General features: G+C 39.2%; 1 protein-coding gene across 4 annotated transcripts in view; it reads left to right on the top strand.

Moving 5' to 3' along the window:
• The window catches only part of EIF2A (eukaryotic translation initiation factor 2A), a 49,006-nt gene that overhangs the window by 21,514 nt on the left and 11,968 nt on the right, over nucleotides 1-15,524 (top strand). For 2 of the 4 annotated variants that reach the window (XM_002716262.5, XM_070072664.1), the window contains 7 exons: nucleotides 688-806; nucleotides 3,445-3,544; nucleotides 3,906-3,988; nucleotides 8,298-8,371; nucleotides 8,509-8,653; nucleotides 8,788-8,904; nucleotides 13,382-13,953. In XM_002716262.5, coding sequence (XP_002716308.1) covers nucleotides 688-806; nucleotides 3,445-3,544; nucleotides 3,906-3,988; nucleotides 8,298-8,371; nucleotides 8,509-8,653; nucleotides 8,788-8,904; nucleotides 13,382-13,953 — 1,210 coding nt within the window. The remainder of the gene's footprint in view (nucleotides 1-687; nucleotides 807-3,444; nucleotides 3,545-3,905; nucleotides 3,989-8,297; nucleotides 8,372-8,508; nucleotides 8,654-8,787; nucleotides 8,905-13,381; nucleotides 13,954-15,524) is intronic. The other 2 variants (XM_017346840.3, XM_070072663.1) reach the window with 1 other exon arrangement.

Genomic DNA, 15,524 nt, shown 5'->3' with positions numbered 1-15,524 from the left:
TATCAAATCATTTGAGTTTTCTAAGCCTAAATTTAACCATCTGTAAAAAAAAAGTAGAGACGATGATACTTGTAAGACTGATAATGATTAAATGAATACGTGTACATAAAGTGATTAGGCTACCATATGGTACTTAGGAAGCATTTTAAAAAGTGAACCTGCTTTTGTTGTACAGTTATTGTCATTTTTGTCATTATTGAATTGTAATCATTCTTATAGCCATGTCTTTTGAATAGTACTTTTCAGATTTGAACAGACAACAGAAGTCTCCTTACTGATTTCCCTAGCTGCTGCAATTTCCATTTATTCAAATCACAAAAGTGTACTTTTGCCTGTCTGTCTAGCACCTCTGCCTTCCCTTTGGTTTTATCTACCTCAGCTTCTCTGTAGCTTAGCTTTGTGTCCACTTAAAGGCCTTGTTTCCTTTGCAGCTGAAGATCAAATATCTTTGTATCTGCTCTACTAATTCTATATTATTTCCCAGCATTAGCCTTTTTAAGGCCTTTTGGCAAAACGTACTCTTTTTGTTGTTGTTAGAGTATTTTCTGGAACTAGCTGAAAGTTGACTTTTATGAAAATGGAATACTTTAGAGTGATGTGTATTTGAAAAAAAGTATCAATGTTTTGGTTAGTGCTGGCTATTATAAAACAATATATCATTGCTAAAGTAATTTCTTTTGAAACCAGAGTAAATATTATCAGTGTCACTAACAAGGGACAGCTGCACTCCTTCGACCTCCCAAAGACAGTTTGCCTTGAATTCTCGCCAAAAAACACTGTTCTGGCAACGTGGCAGCCTTACACTAGTAAGTATTTTCCCATTTTAAAAATATTCTGATAGGAACAATTAAATTTATTGAAAAAAGAAGAGGTTTAAAGCCTTAAGAAAATATAATTAGGGGCTGGCACTGTGGCATAGTAGGTGAAGCTGCCTGCAGTACCAGCATCACATATGGGCGCCAGTTCATGTCCCAGCTGTTTCTCTTCCGATCCAGCTCTCTCCTATGACCTAGGAAAACGGTAGAAGATGGCCTCAGTGCTTGAGCCATCCACGTGGGAGACTCAGAAGAAGCTCTGGCTTCTGGCTTTGGATCAGCACAGCTTCTGCTGTTGCGGCATTTGGGGAGTGACCCAGTGGATGGAAGACCCTTCTGTCTCTCCTCTCTGTAATAACTCTGTCTCTCAAATAAATAAAATTTTAAAGAAAATGTAATTAGTTTTTATGGTACTAAATAGTGTTTGAAAATTTATTATCAACAATGAACATTGTGTTCTCCAAATACAACACACTGAAAGTAATTTTAAAGTACAGTAGTCCTTTATCCACAATGGATATGTTCCAGACCCTCGGTACATTCTTGAAGCTGTAGACAGTACCAGACTATATAATGTCTTTTCCATCTTAACTAAGTACTCTTCATGTGCTGTGGCTATAACTTTTGCACTTTGAAGTACAATAGCAAAACAAGCATGAATTTCTTTCTTTTTTTTATTTATTTATTTGAAACACAGAGAGACAAAGAGAAAGAAATATTCTATCTGCTGGTTCACTTCCCAAATAGCCACAATGGCCAGGATTTGGGTCAGGCCAAAGTCAGGAGCCTGAAATTCCATCCAGGTCTCCCATATGTGATAGGGGTCCCAAGTACTTGGACCATCTTCCACTGCTTTTTTAAGCACATTAGCTGGGAGCTGGACTGGAAGTAGAACAACCAACCTGGACCTGTACTCCAATGTGAAATGCTGGTATTATAAGCTGCAACTTAGTCTGTTTCACCACGATGCCAATCTCATTAATTTCCTTCTCCTTCTTCACAGTTTCAGGGGTAGAAGTTTTGATCTTACTGTAGATCTTAACATTCTCAGCATGTGATTTTTTTCTTGCCTTATTAAGTTGAGAACTTTCCCCTTTTCACTTAAAGAAGTACCTTATGGCAAATCTGAATTGCTAGTATCACAACTCTGGCACTTTGGGACCATTATTAAATAAAATAAATTACTTGACTACAAGCACTGTGGAACTACAACAGTAGATTTGATATTCAAGATAGCTACTAAGTGACCAATAGGTAGGTAGCATATATGGGTGTGTACACTACACAGAAGAATGAATTACATACTGGGCCAGAACAGAAGGGGCTGGTACAAGATTTCATCCTGTTACTCAGAACAGTGAATAATTTGAAATGTATGAACTGCTTATTTCAGGAATCTTCCACTTAATATCTTTAGACTGCAGTTAGCCACAGATAATTGCAACCACAAAAAATGAAACTACAGATAAGAGGGGACTACTGTATATGATAAATTAATCAAATTATGAAATAGAGGAAAAGACAAACACAACAGAAAATTTAGAAAGTAAATAGCTGTATGATGGAGAAGGTCTCTTAAAGACTAAAATTAATGATGACTTTAAAAAATTATTTATTTTTCAAAGTCAGAGTTACAGAGAGCCAGAGAGATAGAGATCTTCCATCCACTGGGTCGCTCCCCAAATGGCTGCAATGGCCAGGGTTGGGCTAGGCTGAAGCCAGGAGCCAGGAGCTTCATCTGGGTCTCCCATGTGGGTGCAGGGGTCCAAGGACTTGGGCAGTCTTCCATTGCTTTCTCTAGTACATTATAGGGAGCTGCATCAGAAGTAGAACAGCTGAGAATCAAACCAGCACCTATTTGGGATGCTGGCACCACAAGCAGCAACTTAACCTGTTATTCTACAATGCCAGCCCCAATAATGATTTTCGGAATCAAGATATTTTAATTAATCATAAGTGAATGGAAGTGCAGTAGACATAGCATCTAAGAGATATATAGGTATGACAAAGAATGGGAAGAAATGATATACCATTTTCTAATACATTTAAATCTATCTAGTGAGTATATATGTTATATGAACATTTTATATAGCTATGCTTCATAGATTGGTAATAAAATATTGGAAACTGGTATAGGGACTTGTTTTAAGAACATAGTCTAATAATGTCAATATAATTGAATAAAAATGTGTTATAAACTTTATTGGTTTTGTTTTTTAGGAGGCTTGGACTCTTTAATCCTCTGTTTCCAAGCAAATAAAATGGAAATTGAGAATAAGTTGAGAATTATAAGTGATTTTACATAAATATTTTTTCTTATTTTGGTGATACTGACACAGTCTTTCATGATTTAATCCATTTAACAGTAATCCATGTCAACCTTAATAAAAAAGAAATCTCTCAAGTGTTTTTAAAATCAGTAGTCATTTCAAAGATGCTGGACTTTTGGTCGTATTGTCATGACTTGAGAATGGGCGGTTAATTCCATAATTAAGATAGGAGAGGAAAGTTGATATAAAGCCAGTTCTTTTACTTGTTCTTCATAATATTGTTAAAATTTCTTTGTAAAAGTGTAATGTTTTTACATGATTTAGGAGGTAATCATTGCAAAACTTTATTTTCGTTACAGCTTCTAAAGATGGCACAGCTGGGACACCCAACCTTCAACTTTATGACTTGAAAACTGGGACATGTTTGAAGTCTTTCATCCAGAAAAAAATGCAAAATTGGTAAATAAAAGTACTTTAAAATACCAGTTATTTACACACTAATTTAAATATCATTGTGGTATAATACTTGTTTGTCTGGTATTGATTTTTAAAATAACTTTGCAGATCAAAATCTGTATCTTATAAAAATTTTGTATATAGAATGTAATAGAGTAAAAGCTGGGTGTTTCTTTTGTTTAGTGTTTAAATGAAAAGAATAGTGATTTTCTATTACATACACTGGCTAAAACTTCAGTAACTGACTTGATATTTATATTTACTGCCTAAGTATTTGTCATTAGATAGGAAGCAGCCTCAGACTTTAGCATGTTAATGTGATGTCACTTTCTAATTTTTTTATGCTTTTTTCTTTTTGATGTAGGTGTCCGTCCTGGTCAGAAGATGAAAGTATTAGTGCCCGAAATGTGAACAATGAAGTTCACTTCTTTGAAAACAACAATTTCAGTATGAAAAGCTTTATGAAATAATTGTATTATTTATTGTAAATGTATACATACCTTCAGTTTTCATTACCTTTTATGGTGTCATAGTGTTCTCCTAAGTAGTCAATAATTTTGCTGTTATATTCATTTGCTCAACTCTGTAAGCCAGTGAAATTCTCTAACAAAATGTTTTCTTTTATAATAACTTCTTATTGTCTCTGCTAGTTGCTAGTAAATTAGGACAGGTGAATACCTCTCTCTGACTTTGCTGTCAAAAAAATCTGTGACACAATTTTTTAAATGTTTTATTATATAGAAAAGTAGACACCTAGGCCCAGTAATCAACTCATGATCAGTTCTGTCTGAGCTATACATCTATCCAACTACTCTCTAAGCTAAAGCAAATCCCACACATCATGTGATTTTATTGGTAAATATTTTAGTAAATGTCTTTGAAGATTAGGACTGTTAATTTTTTTTTAAGATTTATTTATTTATTTGAAAGGCAGAGGAAGAGAGAGAGGTCTTCCAGCAACTGGTTCACTCCCCAAATGGCTGCAGCAGCCAGAGCTGGACTGATCCAAAGCCAGGAGCCTGGAGGTTCTTGCATTTCCCATGTGGGTGCAGGACCCAAGGATTTTGGCCATCTTCAGCTGCTTTCCCAGCACATTAGCAGGGTGCTGGATCAGAAGTAGAGCAGCTGGGACTCAAACTGGCACCCATATGGGATGCTGGCACTGCAGGCAGTAGCTTTATCCACTACACCACAATGCCGGCCCCGGGACCATTAATTTTTTAAACTTAGCTACAATACCATCATCACAGACCATTAAATATTTAAGAATTAGAAATATTATAATTTCTGTAAAACTCAGGATCCAAATATCCAACCAGAGTGCCACATATTGCAGTTAATTAAAGTTTCTTTTAATCTATCCATCTCTTTTTTCCCACTTGTAATTTATGTAAGAAACAAAGTTTTTTGTCCTGTGTATTTTCCTATAATTTCAATTTTTACATTAATATTCAGTGCCTATAAGCTTTATTTCATCAGTGTTTGCAATTTATTGATATTCTAATTTCCTCCTCTTTCTTCTGATTTATTAGCTGTACTGTTGTAAAGAAAAATTCATCTACTACTAGTGCTACGTTTATTTGGAAAAGGCAGGATGAGTGGTAGGCCTTGTGGCACAACAGGCTGAGCCTTTGCTTGGGATGCCTGTATCCCAAATCAGAGTACCAGTTTGAGTCTCTGCCATGCTGCTTCCAGTCCGGCTTCTTCCAGTTTGTCTGAGAAGCAGCAAATGGTGATTCAAGTACTTGAACCCCTGAAGGAGACCTAGATGGAATTCTTGGTTCCTGGCTTCAGACTGGCCCAGCTCCAGTTGGGGAGTAAATCAGCAAATGGAAATCTCTGCCTTCTCAGTCACTTGGCCTTTCAAATAAGTTAATTAATAGGGGCGGAAGCAGGGATGGGATGGTAAGATGAACATTCTTTCCCTTAATCAGTTTGATGTATTCTTTCTCTAGCAATTGCCATTGTAACCAGTTCGTTTTCCCCCCATCTTTTTGTGAACTATGAAATTTAAAAATACGTGTTCTAATCCACTATAGTTGTTATTTCTTTTTAAGATTTATTTTATTTATTTGAAAGAGTTACAGAGAGAGGTAGAGACAGAGAGAGAGGTCTTCCATCTGCTGATTCACTCCTCAAGTGGCCGCAACAGCCAGAGCTGAGCCAGTCTGAAGCCAGGAGCCAGGAGCTTCTTCTGTGGGTGCAGGGGCCCAAGGACTCAGTCCATCTTCCACTGCTTTCCCAGGCACTTTAACAGGGAGTGGGATCGGAAGCGGAGCAGCTAGGACTTAAACCAGCGCCCATATGGGATGCAAGCACTGCATGCTGGAGCTTTAACCCACTGCACCATAGCGCCAGCCCCTATAGTTGTTACTTCTTATTTGAAAGGCAGAGTTACAGTGAGGCAGAGGCAGAGATAGAGAGAGATAGAAAGAGAGAGAGAGGTCTTCCATCCACTAGTTCACTCCCAGATGGCCACAATGGCCGGAACTGTGCCAATCCGAAGCCAGGAGCCAGGAGCTTCTGGGTCTCCAACGCAGGTGCAGGGGCCCAGCGTCGGGGCCATCTTCCACTGCTTTCTCAGGCCTTAGGAGAGAGCTGGATCAGAACTGGAGCAGCCAGGGCCAGAACCAACGCCCATATGGGATGCCAGCACTGCAGGTGGCAGCTTTACCAGCTACACTACTGCATCGGCCTCTGGTTGTCACTGTTATTGATGCTCAAACTGTTTCTTCCTTGATCAGTTTGTCTTTAATGACTTTGTTAATGATATGGGAAGATAAGCTATTCTAAGATTATCTTGAATATTTCCTACTGTGTACCTAGAATCTTCCAATAATGGAAAATGGCATTTAGAGACCATAATCTGGGTTCTAGGAGTTCTCACTGCAATGTAGATCATTTTTTCTGTGCCCTTTGTTTTTGTTTTTAAAGCTGTAATAATCCTGAGTTCATACTGATAATTCTGTTTAAGTTAACGACTAGAACATTTCTTACTTAACCTGTCTTACCTGTATTGCTTTTTACCAGTGCCAAGAATCCCATTTCTCTAGATTATCAGAGGTGATAGTTTTGAATATCAGGTTCACATAAGTGTTCATTTGCTTTTTTCCACATTATCATATAATATTTGTAGGTTAGCAATACCAATAGGAACACCAATGACTACTGAAAATAATATAAAGAAAAAATTTGCAATTCTAAGGATTTGTTTGTTTGAAAGGCAGAGTGTCAGAGAGAGTGTGTGAGATTTTCCATCATTGGTTCACTCCCCAAATGCCCACAACAGATCCATTCATGTCTCCCACATGGGAGGCAGCTATCCAAGTACTTGGGTCATCATCGGTTGCCTTCCCAGGCACATTAACAGGAAGCTGGATTGGAAGCAGAGTAGCCAGGGCTTGAACTGACACTGTCCTATGGGATGTTAGTGTTGCCAGAGACAGCTTAACCTGCTGTGCCACAGTGTGAGCTTCTAAAATTTGCAGTTCTTTTTGTACTTAGTTGAAAAGCAGAGTTTACAGAGAAGGAGGGAGAGAGAGAGATCTTCCTCCACTGGTTCACTCCCCAGTTGGCTGCAATGGCTCAGGCTGGGCTAGAGCAAAGCCAGGGGCCCAGACACGGGCCATCTTCCTCAGCTTTCCTAGGGGCATTAGCAGAAAGCTAGATTGGAAGCCAAGCAGGCAGGACTCGAACACATATGGGATACTAGTGTCACAGGCAGCAGGCTAACCACTGTGTCACAACACTGGCCCCAGTTCTTTTTGTGTTTAGAATATACCATTAGTGATTGTGCACTTGAGTATGTCACAGTAGAGTAGGGATTGGGAACGCTGATCACATATGCTGAAAGTGATACACAAGGCTGATTTTGAGCAGCATCTATTCAGTACAGACACAGTCTTCATTTTCTCCCATCCCATTGTTTAGTTTTTCTTTTTCTTTCTTTATTTTTTTATGATTTAATACAACATTTATTTGAGTCAAAGACCTCCAGCCAGAGCGGTATAGAGGAGGGTTCCAGGAGAGGAAAAACCCAAAGGGGCTGGAGGTAGTGGGGTTTTTAAGCACAATTTTGGAGAAGGAAACTTGACATTCAGTACAAGGCGGGGCCAAAACACATTAAAAGTGAACACGCCAAAGGAAGAGGAGTGACTAGTTTGGCATTCTGCTGTGCTACTGTTAGACAGCCATTGATCTCTAAAATTGAACAAAGAAAAAGTAATAATTCTTGATTCCATTAACAAAGGTAGCAGTATTGTTAATAGCATGGGTTCTGGCTGCCTAGCTTAAACACTCAGCTATCAACCATTACTATTATTGTGATGGTTATTATTGTGTATGAGTTTATCACATTAGTTACTGAGTTAAAATATTCAGATTCTACAGGAGCAGGCCAATGCCAGGCTTTCCCGTGTAATGAGCTCTAACACTACTTTATTTCAGAGGTTGAAGAGTAGAACACTGACATCTATTGAATACCTATCATGTGCAGGGCACAGTGCTCTCAAAGTCAATCACCTGGAGTTAGGTAATACAATTCCATTACCTCCCCAAGCTTGCTATTAAGTAACTGAGTAGGAATTCAAACCTAGATCTGTCTTGCCTGTACTGTAGGCTTCTTCCTACTACTGACTCTGACTACTATGTAAGAATACAGTGTTGGTGTATAGTTATAGTAACATTTTATAATGCATTCAGAGTTTAGCTTGTTTATTATTTTGTCATTAATCTAATGTCATTTACTCTTTTTTAGACATAATTGCAAATAAATTACATTTACAAAAAATTAATGATTTTGTGCTATCACCTGGACCTCAGCCATACAAGGTAATTGCTGTTCATCTGTTTATGTGGAATATTATGTGCTTAAACCTTTTCCAGGTTTTTTGTAATTGCGAAAATATGTCCACCTTGGTTTATATGCTTCAAAATACTAAGTAATTATTTGTATCTGTGTGTGTTAGGTGGCCGTCTATGTTCCAGGAAGCAAAGGTGCACCTTCATTTGTTAGATTGTATCAGTACCCCAACTTCGGTGGACCTCATGCAGCTTTAGCCAATAAAAGTTTCTTTAAGGCTGATAAGGTTACAATGCTATGGAATAAAAAAGGTATGGTAAATATATTTCATTCCTTATTTTGTTTATCAAATGTTAATGTAGATTTGTATTCTTATGTGTGTTAGAAAAGAATGTCCTTGCTTATTAATTGGTTTGAAATCTAACTAGAGTGTTCACTGTTACAGCCACTGCTGTCTTGGTAATAGCTAGTACAGACGTTGACAAGACAGGAGCCTCCTATTATGGGGAACAGACGCTGCATTACATTGCAACAAATGGAGAAAGTGCCGTAGTGCAACTGCGTGAGTATTCCAGCAGTCTTCCTTTGATAAAAACAAGGAGAGTTAAAGAAAAAAAAAAAAAAAAAACATGCCGTAAAGGTGATATAATCTAAATTTTGGATTTTGGATCAAGTACTAAGATAAAATTCCTGTTAAGGTACTTAAAATCATACTCAAACTTAACCCTACTTTGACAGAATCCAATTGGGCTAATTGAATTTTATTAGCTCTTTAGTAGGGAACTTCCTGAGTGAGGTAATACCGTTTTAGTAGTTCTCTTGAGAGTGATTTGTAACTCCAAGTTTGTCTAGTGAATGGACTAATTTTTTTTTCTTTGACAGATAGACAGTGAGAGAGAAAAACAGAGAGAAAGGTCTTCCTTCCATTGGTTCACCCCACAAATGGCCGCCACAGCCAGAGCTACGCTGATTCAAAGCCAGGAGCCAGGTGCTTCTCCCTGGTCTCCCATGTGGGTGCAGGGCCCAAGCACTTGGGCCATCCTCCACTGCCCTCCTGGGCCACAGCAGAGAGCTGGACTGGAAGAGGAGCAACCGGGACTAGAACCCGGCGGCGCCCATATTGGATGCCAGTGCCACAGGTGGAGGATTAATCAAGTGAGCCACAGTGCCAGCCCCTGAACTATTTTTTTTTTTTTAGGATTTATTTTATTTATTTGAAAGGCAGAGTTTCAGAGAGGCAGAGGCAGAGTGTGAGAGAGGTCTTCCATCCACTGGTTCACTCCCCAGATGGCCACAACAGCTGGATCTGCACTGATCCAAAGCCAGGAGCCAGGAGCTTCCTCTGGGTCTCCCATGCTGGTGCTGGGGCCCAAACACTTGGGCCATCTTCTACTGTTTTCCCACAGACCTGGATCGGAAGTGGAACAGCTGGGACTCGAACTGGTGCCCATATAGGATTCCTGCACTGCAGGCAGCAGCTTGCTATGCCACAGCACCAACCCCATGGTGAATGGACTGTTGAGAATTATGAATAACATCTGAGAAGTTATCACTTCTTGTGTTGAGATAAATTAACTTTAAAATAATAGTTTCAAAATACGGTCAAGTCTTTAATTTTTTTCATTTTTGAACTATTTGTGTGAGTAGGATAACCTTTCTTACAAGCTGTATTCTTATTGAAATCACGGATAAAACAAGAATGACTTCTCTTTCCACTATTTAACATTCTGAAATACCAAGTCAGTGTAACCGAGCAAAAGGAGTAAAGTGCGTATGAGTTTGAAGGGAAAAAAAGACTCATCTCTGCTCACGCATATGAAGTAAAAATATGCTTGGTTACTTTAAAACAATTGGAGTGAAGATTTCCATAAACAGCAACAGAAATAAGAAATATTTGGGGCCTGTGGGGAGAAAACTTTAAAACTCTTTAGAGGGACCAATTATAACATAGTAAAAATTTGCATGTCATTTTTTTCCTAATTTATATAAAATTTAATTTAAAGGCCAGCTAATTTTTTTTTCAACTGGATAAACTGATTCTACAGCTGATATTGGGAAATAAATGTGTAAGAATGTTTTAGAGGCCCCTCTGTGGTGCAGTGGGTTAACGCCCCGGCCTGAAGTGCTGGCATCCCACATGGGCGCTGGTTCTAGTCCCAGCTGCTCCACTTCCGATCCAGCTCTCTGCTGTGGCCTGGGATAGCGGTGGAGGATGGCCTGAGTCCTTGGGCCCCTGTGCCCAAGTGGGAGACCCAGAAGAAGCTCCTGGCTCCTGGCTTCAGATAGGCGCAGCTCCGGCCGTTGTGGCCAATTGGGGAGTGAACCAGCGGATGGAAGACCTCTCTCTCTCTCTCTGCCTCTCCTCTCTCTGTGTAACTCTGACTTTCAAATAAATAAATAAATATTTTTTAAAAAAGAATGTTTTGAAAACTTGTAAAAGAGTAGGGCCAGGGATATTCTAGAGTTCTGACACCACCAAATATTAAAATCTAAGGCAATTGTAACTATGCCAGTTTGGTTCTGGCTCATGGATAGACTGAAAAACCAGTGGGACGTAACGGAGTTCAGAAATAGATCCACGCTTCTGTGGACATCGATATAATGAATGCAGTCAGCATTCCAATCAATGTAGAAAATATCGATCACTTAATATATGCTTTAGGGAAAACTGGTAGCCATTTGGAACAAAAGTTAATATCTGTACTTCTTCACCAAAAGAAATTTAATTTTGCCAAAAAATTATACATAAGACTGTAGAGAACTGGAAGAATCAGTTTTCTAATCTTTATAGGAGTGGGGAACCTTTTTTTCTGCCAAGGGCTATTTGGATATTTATAATATCATTCAAGGGCCATATAGAGTTATCAACTTAAAAATTAGCCTGGAGCTGGCTCTGTGGCGTAGCAGGTAAAGCCTCTGCCTGCAGTGCCAGCATCCCATATGAGCACCGTTTCAAATCCCAGCTGATCCACTTCCCATCCAGCTCTCTGCCATGGCCTGGGAAAGCAGTAGAAGATGGCCCGAGTCCTTTGGCCCCTGCACCCATGTGGGAGACCTGGAAGAAGTTCATGGCTCCTGGCTTCGGATTGGCTTAGCTTTGGCTGTTGCAGCCAACTGAGGAGTGAACCAACAGATGAAAGACCTCTCTCTCTCTTTCTCTCTCCCTCTCTGCCTCTGCCTCTCTGTAACTCTGCCTTTCAAATAAATAAATAAATATTTTAAAAATTAAAAAATAGAATTAAAAAATAAAAACAGACGTCATTTAAAAAGAATTATAGATTTCACATTAGGGAAGAAAAGAGTCTATAAATTGAGTAAAGCAAATAAAAAAATTGGGGAAAATACATATTTATTTATTTATTTTTAAAAGATTGATTTATTTTTTACTTGAGAGTCAGAGTTACACAGAGAGAAGAGAGGCAGAGAGAGAGAGAGAGAGGTCTTCCATCCATTGGTTCACTCCCCAGTTGGCCACAACGGCCCGAACTGTGCTGATCTGAAGCCAGGAGCCAGGAGTTTCATTAGGGTCTCCTACGTGGGTGCAGGGGCCCAAGGACTTGCCCCATCTTCTACTGCTATCCCAGGCCACAGCAGAGAGCTGGATCGGATGTGGAGCAGCTGGGTCTTGAACCGGCGCCCATATGGGTTGCCTGCGCTTCAGGCCAGGGTGTTAACCAGCTGCGCCACAGCACCAGCCTTGAAAATACATTTTTTAAATGGGTAAGGAATGACTATAAAAAAAGTGAAGTTTCTTATTATATCAAGTATATTAAGTAATAGAAAATCAGTAACTAAAGAGAAAAATAGGCATAGGACAAAAAAATTAAGCCACAGGGAAAAAAATGAAATTTCTTAGAAATATGTTAGAAGATGCTTAGCTTATACTTAAAGAAATAGAAATTAAAACAAGGTATAAGTTTTCACTTAATAAATTGGCAAAGACAAAAATAAATTACCTAGGGTAGGTGAGAATGGAGGGAACCTGAACCATAAAAACTGTAGATATGAGTATAAATTGGTATTTATTGAAAGGCATTTTAGATGGTGTATTATCAAATACATGGATATGCCCTTTGACCTAGCAGTTTCACTCCTTTAGATCTGTTTGAGTATATTCACAGTGAATAGGCAGCAAGGTTTGTAATAGAATGCAGTGCAACTAAAAATGAATGAAGTAGATCTTAACGCACTAGCGAGGAAAAATCTCCCAGGATGTGATGCTAAGGTGAAATAACAAAGTCTAGGACTTTGTCATTGTTGAGTGTGTTTACGGCATGCTTTATTTCAGCCAGAATATCCTGAAAGGATGTGCAAGAAATAGAGGGTTGCTTTTTGTAGAGCATCTTCTTGTGGGGGGGGGGGGGCATGTCCTGTTTGTTTGTTTTAAGATTTATTTTGTTTATTTGAAAGGCAGAGGCAGTTGCAGTCAGAGACAGAGAGATATTCCATCGACTAGTTCACTCCCCAAATGGCCAGGGCTGGGTCAGGTTGAAGCCAGGAGCCAGGAGCTTCTGTGGTTCACATGGGTACATGGGCCCAAGCATCTGGGCCATCCTCTGCTGCTTTTCTGGGTACATGAGCAGGGAACTGGATCAGAAGTGGAGCAGACAGGACTTGAACTGGCACCCATATAAGATGCAGGCATTGCAGTCAGCAGTTTAACCTGTTATGCCACAGCTCCAGCCCCAGGCATGTCTTTTTATAGAGTTTGTTTTTATTACCAAGTGCATATATTACCCTTTCCAAAAAGTTTGTTTGTTAATAGTAATAAACTATTTCAATAAGCCCACATTAGCTTCTCAGCTCACATTGCCTAGATGTTTAAGAGAAATTAAGATTCAGTAGGAATTCTTAAATTTATGAGTATATATTATTCCTTATAGTATAACATGTACAAAAATTTAAAACATCCACTGAAATTTTTTAGAAGTTTTTTTAAAGCTCGTTTGACATGTTTATGTATGTTCTATGTTCATATCTTGTTCTCACTATTAATGTAATTCTTCATTGCTAACTGGGATTTTATATTCTTTTTCTAGCGAAAGGTGGCCCCATTTATGATGTAGCTTGGAATTCTAGTTCTACTGAGTTTTGTGCTGTGTATGGTTTCATGCCTGCTAAAGCAACAATTTTCAACTTGAAATGTGATCCTGTGTTTGACTTTGGAACTGGTCCTCGGAATGCAGCCTACTATAGCCCTCAAGGACATATATTAGTACTAGCTGGATTTGGAAATCTGAGAGGACAAATGGAAGTGTGGGATGTTAAGAACTACAAGCTCATTTCTAAACCAGTGGCTTCTGATTCTACGTATTTTGCTTGGTGCCCAGATGGTGAGCATATTTTAACAGCCACGTGTGCTCCCAGGTTACGTGTTAATAATGGGTATAAGATTTGGCATTATACTGGCTCTGTCCTGCACAAATATGATGTGCCCTCAAATGGAGAGTTATGGCAGGTTTCATGGCAGCCATTTTTGGATGGAATATTTCCAGCAAAAGCAATAACTTACCAAGCAGTTCCAAGTGAAGTACCCAGTGAGGAACCTAAAGTTGCAACAGCTTATAGACCCCCTGCTTTAAGAAATAAGCCAGTCACCAATTCCAAGCTGGTAAGTAAAGTTTTACTACTTTGGTTGGAAAAAGTTTTTCATTATGTTCTTAAACTGAGGGCAGAGATAATTTAGGATCTACAGAAGATGGTGAACAGTTCATATTATTTAGCTAACAAAGTAGTTAATGTAAAATAATTCACATTTTAAAATCTGACTATGACATATTGGCTTGGTAGATGAAGGGCTCAAATTCACTTGCTGCCGGGCTAGACCGGTAAGGTAAGGTGGAGAACAGGATAGCAGAGAGCTCGTGCCCTCTTTATTGGTCATGGCAACTAACATAGTGGCTGATTCTTTCCATAGACAATTTAGGTCCAGTTTGCCAAAATGTGTGATTCTCAAGGCAAAATGATTATGGAAAATCTCTCAATTATTAAAATACTGATACGTAAACAAAGCATATTAGTTATTCTCAGACCCCTAATTCCCTTCCTCTGTAAAGATATAACCAGAGAATTGGTCATATATGGTATGCTTTAAAAATGTTAGCATTTCACAGCTTAGGGGAGAGACTTATTAATGCCCCAAGTTTCTGTGATGGTACGAAATATTAAAGGTGCTCTGAGATGAACAGTATTTACGTTTTTATAGAGATGACCAGGGAAGGCCATTGTGATACAGCGGGCCAAGCCACCACTTATAAATCCCACATCCTGTATCAGAGTGCCAATTAGAGCCCGGGGCTACTCTGCTTCCGATCCAGCTCCCTGCTAATGCATTCTGGAAGGCAACAGATGACGGGCCCCTGCTTCTCATGTGTGAGGCCTCAGTGGTGTCCTCGGCTCCTGGCTTCAACCTGGTCAGCTCTGGTTGTGGTGAGCATTTTTATAAAAGTGGGGCTGGTGCTGTGGTGCAGCAGGTTAAAGTCCTGGCCTACAGTGCCAGCATCCCGTATGGGTGCCAGTTCAAGGCCCAGCTGCTCCACTTCCAATTTAGCTCTCTGCTGTGGCCTGGGCAAACAATACAAGATGACCCAAGTCCTTGGGCCCTGGACCCATGTGGGAGACCCAGAAGAAGCTCCTGGCTCCTGGCTTCGGATCAGCGCAGCTCTGGCCATTGTGGCCAACTGGAGAGTGAACCAGCGGATGGGAGACCTCTCTCTCTCTCTCTCTGGCTCTACCTCTCTCTCTAACTCTTTTATATAAATAAAGTAAATCTTTATAAAAAATTTAAAAAATAAAGTGACCATACAACATCTATCAATAGGTACTGTTCCCAGTAAAAGTTTATATGGTCACTTAATTATTAGGCACTGAGTAAAGTAGATACTTTGCCGAAGAGTAAATATTCCTGGGCTTCCACAAACACATAAAAGAATGACCCTTCTTCCTCAACTAACATAATGTAGTATTGGTCTATAACTTCCTAACTTTCATTGAAATAATTTAAACATAATTGTTACATTGTTATTTAAGTAAAACTATATAAAAGTACATAATAGGTTAAGCCTTATGATACTTCTGTTTATCTTATTTTATTTTATTTTATTTTATTTTATTTTTTGCCAGGCAGTGTTAGACAGTGAGAGAGAGAGAGACAGAGAGAGAGTTATAGACAGTGAGAGAGAG

This window comes from Oryctolagus cuniculus, chromosome 4, assembly GCF_964237555.1.
Source record: "Oryctolagus cuniculus chromosome 4, mOryCun1.1, whole genome shotgun sequence".
Taxonomy (NCBI): Eukaryota; Metazoa; Chordata; class Mammalia; order Lagomorpha; family Leporidae; genus Oryctolagus; species Oryctolagus cuniculus.
This window is presented reverse-complemented; position numbering and strand designations above follow the sequence as displayed.